The sequence below is a fragment of the Saccostrea cucullata genome, unplaced genomic scaffold, assembly GCF_032062105.1.
Source record: "Saccostrea cucullata isolate Sc308-1 unplaced genomic scaffold, CSIRO_AGI_Scuc_v1 ctg2904, whole genome shotgun sequence".
In the NCBI taxonomy this organism is placed as follows: Eukaryota; Metazoa; Mollusca; class Bivalvia; order Ostreida; family Ostreidae; genus Saccostrea; species Saccostrea cuccullata.
This window is the reverse complement of record NW_026921980.1, coordinates 148,689-159,711: the sequence shown is the minus strand read 5'-3', so window position 1 is coordinate 159,711 and position 11,023 is coordinate 148,689. Positions and strand designations below refer to the sequence as shown.

The following is an 11,023-nucleotide window of genomic DNA, read 5'->3' as shown; positions in this document are numbered from 1 at the left end:
TAAATCACAATAACATTAGTAGGGGTGTAATATCTTGTTTTCAAAATAACATGTTTCGACTAAAAGTCACCGGTTTTGTACAAACTTCACTGTACTGTCAGTTGTATGATTTGTATAAAAAGGGAATATCATGTCTACTTTTGAGTGAAACCTTGAGATCTTATCTCAGTAAAGCTATCTTTTACACTACAATGAGAATGCCAGCATTGTTAAAACAATCACTGCTTTGGGTTATGTGTCAAACATTCTGTATTTTGCAATTCATTTTTATGGAATAAAAAGGTACGAACATTCTCTCAGTTGTTTTCAAGTGGCTCAGAGGAAAATGTCAATGCCATATATTATGTATTTTTGTCCTGTAAATGTAGATATGTTTACTCACCGCATTGCTGAGATGTCTCTGAGTAACATTATAAAGAAAGTACTAGTTTCAGATATTGCTTTTAACAAAAAATACACCTCATTGACGAACTAGAAACAGAGCAGAGGATCAGTGAAAGTAATGGTAGATCGACGTTATATATCCCGCCAATGGTGATGTTACATTTGTTGTTTAAACTGAATCACAATAGACTGGGTGACACATTGAAGGCACACCACTTTCTAAGGAATCTCCAAATTATTCTGCACTCGGATGATTCGATTTTTAATCATCTTCCTCCTACTCCTTTCAGAGACATTTCATGGCAAATACTGGGTATCTGCCAACAAATATGTGGAGACTATTTGGGATCCCTACAGAGCTATCATTATTCTTTACAGCAGGAACCAACTCATAGAATTCAGTAAACGACACTGTTCAGAATGAATATCCTGTCTCAGTTACGTGTGATACTTTTATCAACTAGTGCATTGTTTTAAATCATGTTTAATTTTGTTGATAATCACAATCATTTACTCTTTATTTTTCCTACCTCTATCTTCTGTTTTTGGTGAATAGTTTTTTATTTAAGCATTATTATGCAGCGATGTCTCGGGTTACTTTAGATGTCATTTGATGTTAAGACATTATCGAAATATATATTGTAAATATTATTTGTATAGCATGTTTTTTTTTTAAGATTTAACAGTTGTATGGTGTATTCTCTTTATATATAAAGCACATAAAGTAGAAGTCTAAACTCAGTTTTGATCTACCTAGAATTTGGAGTCTTATAAAGATCAACGATCCCTAAGATATTTACTTTCAAATACATGTAGTAATAAATGTGACCATCATTATATTGCATCTATTAAAATTGTTAAGTATGATATGTATATTTTTGTCCCCGCTTTCATTGAAAGTGTGTGTGGGGGTGTTAATTTGGGTTCGTCTGTCTCTCCATCAGTCTAGCCGTCCGTCCGTCTTTATTTCTGTCCCTCTGTAACACTTTTGTTTCTACACGAGAAGACATTTAGCTTTTGCATTGAAATTTCATATCAAAAATTCCTATAACCAACAAAAGACTCTTATTGATGTTGAGGTTAAAAGTTCAAAAGTCATAAATCAATGGATTTTATCTGTTTTAACACTTTCATTTCCGGACGATATCTTAAGAAGGATTTCAACTTTTGCAATGACATTTTATACAAGAACTCCCTACGGCTTAAGAAAACCCCTTATTAATTTTGATGTCTAAATTAAAAAATAATTCCATTCCAGATATTTCTTGAAAAGCAAAACTTTAAAAAACAATCCAACAAATCAAAAACAAAACATGAAACATATCGAGATAAAAAACAGTATTGAAGATCAAAATTCCATAAAACCATACAAAATAGGAGCAGAGCAAACACGGACCTCCAAAACATCAGAGGTGGGATCAGGTGTCATGGAGGAGTGAGCACCCCCGGCTACCGGTCACATCTGCCGTGTGCTCCTTGTCATGATGGAAAAATACTTGAAAATCCGTCGACAATTCGGTGTATAAATAATGGGTTAACAGTAAGTATGAAAAACGTCCGTCAGGATATGACTAAATGATAAATTTTATTTGCTGACAAGGTCATTGTATCGACCATAAAACTTACGAACTAATAACTTTAAACGAGACAGCTCGTCTTTCAAATTCTTGTTTCAACAACTTGCTTGTCTATAAATTACCTCGTTCAAAAAAAAAGTATTCATACGTAGAGCATGCTCTTGCGGATCGAATCAACTGAGAAATATTAATTCCGTATAACGAAGAACATGAATCCGTCTCAAGGGTTTGTTTTCCGTTAAACGATATCAAATCCAGACAAGGTATCAGCAGAAAGCTGCTGTTTTTCTGATTTCAGTCTCCTAAATCAATTCAAATTGAATGTGCATTCAAATCCCGGTATTGTTATAAGTAGACGAGCTGGTCCCTTGATGTTTAGGGGAGTCCGTAATGTTATTGAACTTCCTGTCACATCACATCGTGATAGGTATTCACCCGGCGAGAGATTGTATGTAATCCCAGGACCCAGACATGTATTTACAAAATTGAGTTTATTTAGAGTCGATCATAGTCACTGCACTTCAAGGCCATTCTTCACATTCTCAATCAAATATATCAGGTAGTGCTGTATGCCCTCATTTAAAACATTTCATTGATTTAATGAGAAGCATGCGGTTCTTTCGCAAAAACATCTTACTTATGGTCGATACAATGACCTTGTCAGCAAATACAATTTATCATTGAGTCAATCGCCGACTAACGTTTTTCTTATTGTTAGTCTAATATATATACACTGTATTGACGACGGATTTTCCCGTTATTTCCTGATCATGACAAGGAGCACACCGCGGGTGTGACCGGTCAGCAAGGGATGCTCACTCCTCCATGGCACCTGATCCCACCTCTGATGTTTTGGAGGTCCGTGTTTGCTCTGCTCCTATTTTTGTATTGTATAATGGACTTTGAGATTGAATACTGTTCGTTATCTCCATATCTTTCTTACACTGGATTATATACCGTTTGCCAATTTATCACCAGAATCACGCGGTCGGCATCTGCTTCCAAAGCTGAAGGTTTAGAGTTCGTGTTTGTTCTGTTTATAATATTTATTGTCTAAAGAAAACTTTTGAGTTTGATAAGAATTTATTATCATAAAACATTTTTTTTTCAAATTATTATCAATGTTTCAACTTTTCATTATCATTATTACAAAATTTTAAAATTAAATTTAAAAGAAAAGTTTTCTTACATGAATAGGAATGAAAATAAAATAAAGGTTGGAAATCCAATTATATTTCCATTAGCGTCCCTTATGAAAAACACCATTGACAATAGTCTTAACTTGATACTGTTGTCGGTTTCTACTGAAAGTTTGCGTGACGTATGGCGATAAAATCTTTCTAGCATGATAGGATATTTATCGGCAGATTGTAAATATTGAATCTTGAATGTTATTATTTAATGCAGAAAAATCATGATGAAGCATATACTGTATGGAAAATTGAATAAAAATGCACATTACAGACCCGTTAAAAGGTATGCTTGTTATGGATAATATGGTCCTGAGGCATAAATATGCATTTTATGTTTACCACACCCGAACATTAATATTACTTCCTTAAAGTCAGTGAGTGAGATAGACTTAAAATGCATTGACGTTGAAAAAGGTTAATCTAAAATTGAATTTTTTTAACATCACTACGTTTCGCTTGTTTGTTCCGTTGTTTTAAATTCTTCGAGATCTTTGCATTGAATTTTGGACTTAACCAGTTGCCGATGAAGAGTTACATATAATGGGGTCTCAACTAATTTTTATCTGTCTAAATTATCTTTTTTTAATTAAAGTCCGATGTTATGGGCGATTTTGGAAGACACTTTGACTTCTATTACCAAAGTAAATATAATTTAATAGATTTGTAAAAGAAGTTGTTTTTGATTACAAAATTAGTCCGAATCAAATGGTATGGTATTATTCACTTATTTCCAAATTCATATGAAACAAGTAACGACGGGAACAATGACATGATGTCCATTCAATTTCTTGCAATTTTTAGCTCATTCTGATTTTTGTTTTATCTTAATCACATATGCAATCGAATTTGTTCTAAATGTAATTGACTAATGCAATTTGGCGATAAAGGAATACAAAATGTATTTTAAACCTAGGAAAGTGAATAAACTTGCAATAGATTGGTGGCTATTATTCTTAAGTCAATGCCAGATTTTCATCGCAATTTCTGAAGGCAGTGTGTTTATCGTTGGCCAATACAGATTGCACAACTATCAAAAGAGCCAATGCAGGCAATGTGAATATCTCTTTCTTTCTCCTTTTCCCCCTCTCTCTCTATCTATGGTCACTCTGGCATTGAAAGGCTCTCAAGGGCCAATGCAGGCATTGGCTGACTCTCTCACGCTCTCAAGAGAGTCCGTCAATGCCTGCATTGGCTCTCTGGAGAATCGGCCAATGCATGCATTGGACCTTGAGAGAGTCAGCCAATGCCTGCATTGAACAGAGTCCATCAATGCAGGCATTGGCCGACTGCACATCAATCAGTCAATGCAGGCATTGGCCAACTGCACATCAGTCAGTCAATGCAGGCATTGGCCGACTGCACATCAGTCAGTCAATGCAGGCATTGGCCCACTGCACATCAGTCAGTCAATGCAGGCATTGGCCGACTCTACATCAGTCAGTCAATGCAGGGATTGGCCGACTGCACATCAGTCAGTCAATACAGGCATTGGCCAACAGCACATCAGTCAGTCAATGCAGGCATTGGCCAACTGCACAGTCAGTCAATGCAGGCATTGGCCAACTGCACATCAGTCAGTCAATGCAGGGATTGGCCGACTGCACATCAGTCAGTCAATACAGGCATTGGCCAACAGCACATCAGTCAGTCAATGCAGACATTGGCCGACTGCACATAAGTGCCAATGCAGTCAATGATAGACTCCAAAGACTGATGCAATGCAGGCGTTGTACATTCCACCGTACATACATGTATAGGGAATGCAAGCATTGGAATACCTTTTATTCATACAACTAATACAAATAAAATCTTCCTAGTAAAAGATATAGTTATTTATGTATATATTGTATTTGTCAAAACAGGTTTTTAACAGCAGACTTCTATAATTCAAGTTATGATGATTTATCAATTTTAACGTTTATTTTAATTTTTGGAGAAGAATATTTGCAGAAAAGTTAAATTAAATTAAAACGATGTATTTTCAAGGACAGTTTGATAAAAAAATTTGCGTAGAATCTTATTGCATTGTCAAAATGTTGTCTTCTTGATTCCTAAAGTAATCCATTTAGTCTGTGCAGTTCTCAGTACTTCGCCTGAAAATAGAATCGGAGTTAGTTACACAAGATTGTTTGAATTAGTGTAAATTTGTATATCATTTTCGGCATTGTTTCACCAAATAATTACAATTCATCGTATTGTCCAAACATAATAATTAGTGCTATACGCTCTAAATATTAATTCCAATGCTTCTTTCGCAGATTTTTAATTTTATGTATTCATGTAATCATCACTCAATAATCAAATATATGTAGTGAGTCACAATATTTAATGAAAACCTTATGATATGGTCGTTGGCCACTATTTTAACAAACAGACTCGGGTCTCATTTACTTTAGAAAGAAGCTGTACATCAAAACTGGAAAATCCCGAATCCCAGAAGTAACCTTAAAAATAGTTACAAGCATTTTCCTTTTTTTATATTATTATATTATATTACTTTGGAAAAAGGCAAGTTATTTTGAATAATAATTGAAGCATTTGCCAAATAAACACAATATAGTTGCATAAATACAAGCATGGTACTTGTACAAACCTTTGAACAATGTGCAGCTGGAACTTTCCGTCTTGAAAACGCATACTATAGGATAGAGATACACTGGACGAAGCTTTGCTTCAAGATGACCACAACTGGTGTTTTTCCACTGTATAATGAAAATTCCATACTTTTGTAATCGTCCACATATTATTTTGCTGTGTGAATGATCAGTCTTCAAACTGGCCTAACTGTTGGGTGAATCAATGCACTACGTACTTATATGACGTCGCAAAATTAAAGAAACTAAAATCCGCGAAACGTTAATAGGCCAGGGGGTTTAGAAGATCTATTTAAAAATACAACGATAAAAAGGACGTATTTAAGGAATGACTAATTCTTGGCCAAATTATTCGATGATAACCTGGTTTGGGCCAGTTTACGCTTTATAATCCGCGAATAATTTAACAACTGTGGGTGTAAAATTGTGTTGCTTTTTATGAGTTCAAATTTGCCGCTCAATAATACATCCCTAGTAACGGAAGTGATATGAAACAAGGGGAGGTAATAACTGATAATACAAATCTAGCAGCCATGATGTTTGTTTACACGAGGTAAGATCGAGCTACTGTTTGAAGTTAAAGGTACATGTACATATTAAATATTAAATCTGGAATTTCCCATGAATCCCAAGGACTGGAAATGAGGGGATTGTATGGATACAGATGATTCAGCTGGTTGTCAAGGGGGTCTGTCCCCACACCAAACCAGATTATTAAGAAATAATTTGCGTTCCTTTTTGGAGATCAACCAATGAGAGAATAGAATACGAACAAAATTAAATTATTTTCAAATCAAAATGATATTGTTTATCATTACTGAGTATACATATTCCTGACATGATAATTTTTAACAATCAAACGGCCATATTATATAGAACATTTTGTCAAAGTCAGCCAAGCCTGGGGCTTCAAGATCAACTGTGAAGAAGAATGAGGTGTATTGACTGACTGCGCAGTCGGCCAATGCCTGCATTGACTAACTGCGCAGTCGGCCAATACCTGCATTGACTGACTGATGTGCAGTCGGCCTATGCCTGCATTGACTGACTGCACAGTGGGCCAATACCTGCATTGACTGATTGCGAAGTCGGCTAATGCCTGTATTGACTGACTGCGCAGTCGGCCAATGCCTGCATTGACTGATTGTGTAGTCGGCCAATGCCTGCATTGACTGACTAATGTGCAGTCGGCCAATGCCTGCATTGACTGACTAATGTGCAGTCGGCCAATGCCTGCATTGACTGACTGATGAAGAGTCGGCCAATGCCTGCATTGACAGACTGCACAGCGGGCCAATGCCTGCATTGACTGATTGCGCAGTCGGCTAATGCCTGTATTGACTGACTGCGCAGTCGGCCAATGCCTGCATTGACTGACTGTGCAGTCGGCCAATGTCTGCATTGACTGACTGATGTGCAGTCGGCCAATGCCCGCATTGACTGACTGTGCAGTGGGCCAATGCCTGCATTGACTGACTGATGTGATGTCGGCCAATGTATGCATTGACTGACTTGACATTGATAGACATTATAATGCACAATACCTGACTGAGCCTGCATTCATACTGCATAGTAATGGAAATCCCGCACTGGGGTATTGGGAAATAAAAATTATCTGCATTCGGATATAGTTGTACAAATTCAGTAGCATTGCAACAATACAGGTAAGGAGATGTAAAATGGAAAAATAATTCTAGTGAAAACATGTCCATCTGGAGTTTCAGTATTTTCCTTTTACCAATTCAACTTTATTTTGCTCAACTTTGAAAAGTAAAATTTAATCAATTCAAATGTGTGCTTCAGCATAGGTTTTTGTAAGGTGATGCGTGAGTCATTTATAAACAAAGCTTTAAAAAGTGATAATTGCATAAAAAAATAGTTGAAACAAATCAAAATTTAGTTGAGACTCCATTTTATTTAGACCTGCGTTCGGCACCAAACATCTTCGAGCATTGATGGATCTTTTACCGCCTACTGTCCTAAGTGGCCTCGGTTTATGCTCTAGAGTTGCAGTATAAGAAGGATATCAATAGCCGTTTCCTGTATGTAGTGATTATCATATTAGAGTTTCCCTTGTTCTTCGAGAAAACAATTTCCCATTGTTTAAGCAATATTCCAATATTGCCTTATATGGCTTGCTCTGAATACGATTAATTTTTCAAACATGCATACGTTACTGAGAAATACGTTGATGTAACAAAGATTTGAGCAACAATGTTTCAGTCCGATTTTTCGAAATATTACGGTCATAATGTTGACATTTTCTCTCAATTCAACCTATCATTATTGATCGAATTTAACCTTACATATTTCAAAGAATTGGATAATCATTGCTCTTGTTGCTTTTGTATTAAATTTGACTACTCCGCCTAACTGATCAATGCATAATGGCATGGCGTGTTACCGGTGTTACATTGGATACTTACTCCCCATTTGGCACATGATCCCATCTCTGGTGTTTCAACAAATCCATGTTTTCGTCCGTTCGTGATTTCTTTGCTTACTTAATTTACGAGATGGATCTCTCCGTTATCTTTACATTTTACATTGTTCTATCAGGGTGTTCTTTACTACATGAAGGATATGGAGATAACGAACAGTATTTAATATCAAAGTCCATAAAAAAAATACAAGATAAGAGCAAACACGGACCTCCGAAACATCACAGGTGGGATGTGTTTATTTAAAGCTTGAAATATCATATGACTGAACACAAAGGTTTATTAGCTGATGTGATTATCAGTATCAACTTACTTATCAGACTGAATATCAAATAAAAATATCTAAGCTAGTTTTAATCTGCGTCAAACTTTCCCAATGGCAACCAGTAAATTAGTAAGGTTTTCTTTGGGTTCAGCTCAACAACACATGTACATTCCAACGTGCAATAAACACCAGGAATTTCTTTCTACATTTTGTGAAGACTGTGATGAGTTCATTTGTTCTAAATGTGCTAAAGCTGACCATAAAGATCATAATTGGAATATCCTTTCCACGACAGCTAGTCACACGAGAAGAAAACTGTCTACATTTCTCAAGAAAATCTCAGATAAAAGACTACCAAGAATAGACGAAGAAATTGAAAAAGCTTCAAAACTGAGGAAATATAATCAGAATCAGTGTGAATCAGAGATAAAGAAACTGTTGGAACATTGTGATGATATCATAGCAAGATTGCTTAAATTGAAAAATCATCTCATAGACAAACTTCAAAACAATCTGAGAGAAGCGCTTGAAAAATTACATCATGAAAAAAATTATCTAGAAAAAAGCAGGAAGCAAATTGAGGATTTAGTAAAATTTCTAAAAGAAAAGAACACTACCATGTCTGATTACAGGTTGATTGATACCTGCAGAGAACTTAAAAAACTTTCTGAAAAAGAGTCTGATATAATGAACTTTGAATATTCATTAAGATATAAACAAAAAGAAATCAATGAAGACTTATTGGAGGAGATCAGTGGAAAGATTTGGGACTTAAAGGATGCCAATGTAACCGTAACAAATTCATTTCAATACAGGGAGAAGAAACCTGCACTGAATATCCTAAGGGCATCCAGTAACGACGAATGTTTCATAGGTGACTCCAAGTCAGATTTCTTGGACAATGTCAACAGGCTAGGTGAAATAAAAAACAAAGTCGATATTTCTTATTATGATTTTTGTGTGACTGAAAGCAAAGATATATATTTTACAGATGGAGTGCTCACATCGATTTGCTGTTTGTCCCCAGCGGGGTCTATCTCCACCGTCTTCAAGACATACCCACTGTTACCGAGAGGAATTTGTTTGTCAGTAACTGGTGGACTTCTTGTTACGTTACGAGACGATTTATCTGACAATCCTTTACTATTAGACTCAAAGAGTAGACGCCTAGTGAGAAATATTACTCTGAAAGGCGATGTCATCCGCGAGTTTGAATTTAAGAGGGATGGTCATACTAGATTGTTCGCGGATCCAATCAGAATCAGGCAAAGTAAAAACACTGACATCTGTGTTTTGAATATAACCGGCAGTTTTTTAGGTGAACTAATGATTATTTCAGCTTCTGGGGATCTTAGGTCTGTTTACTCTGGACTGAATCTGAAAAATGGCTTTTATCCATGTGATGTGGAGTTTGATCAAGAATGTAACATTCTTGTAACAGATCCACGAAATCACGTTATTCATCTGTTAAATCCTGATGGGGAGTATTTAAAGTTCATACTGATAAGGAAGGATATGAATTTTCCACGCTCATTATCATTATATAAGTTTACACTTTGGGTAGTTAATTTTTCTGGACAAGTTAAAGTCTTCCGGTACAAATGCAGTTAATAATCATGTTGAAAGTGAAAGGTAATTAAAATAAACATTTTTATATCTTTGATAATCATAAATTTGATCATATAATGCATACATTTTCAACTGTAATAAATCAGTTTTCTATATAGATCTGATCTACATGTACCCAAACAATCACATAGTCTTTGCTTGATTGTATTTTGTTAAACGTCCCTCTCGAGAATTTTTCACTCATATGGAGACGCCACCACCATCAGTGGAGACCTGCAAATTTTGTCCTATACTCGGCACTCAGGGCCATTGAGCAGGGAGGAATCTTTATCGTGCCAGCACCTACTGCGACACGAGACCTCTGTTTATACGGTCTCATCCAAATGACTGGTCTCCACGTCCTACAAAGGGTTTAGAACCTGCGACGTAAAGATCAACTCCTACTTCGCGACTATAGAGCAGACGCTCTAACCACTGCGCCAGGCGGGCGAGCACACATATAGTCTTTGAGCAAAGCACAGGATTTTGTATTGATCGAAATAGACAAGTACAAATATAGCTTAAAAATTAATAACATACCTCAATACTGTCTCCTAAAATAAAGCACACACAAAATTCAATATGCCTAAAATTGTAATTAATCTGGTTAAATTTTGTTATGTATTATAGTTATATTAATTATAACATTTTTGTAATTCAAGAAAATATTCAAAACAATTTAAAAATGTGGACATATTCAAAATTTTAAGGCGATGATATCATTGACAGCTGCTTTTTCAATAAAAATGGAACTCATTCTGATTGCACACACAAGTACTCTGAAGTGGACATCAAAAACATGATTGAGTTTCTGATTGACGATCTCTATGTGGTTTTGGAGACCAGGTCTTCCAACAATTTTTTGGAATTCCCATGAGTACCAATCGCGCTCTGTTATTAGCATACCTATTGTGATGTATCCTGCAACTTTTTAAGAAAAAACGGGAAAATTCACATATTT

The 11,023-nt window shown here is 35.8% G+C and overlaps 1 protein-coding gene across 1 annotated transcript; it reads left to right on the top strand.

Moving 5' to 3' along the window:
* The first annotated feature begins 8,565 nt into the window (after positions 1–8,565).
* Positions 8,566–10,065, top strand: LOC134261006 (uncharacterized). Its single transcript, XM_062743501.1, has one exon. The coding sequence runs from the start codon at positions 8,566–8,568 to the stop codon at positions 10,063–10,065; it is 1,500 nt and encodes a 499-aa protein (XP_062599485.1).
* The last annotated feature ends 958 nt before the right edge of the window (positions 10,066–11,023 follow it).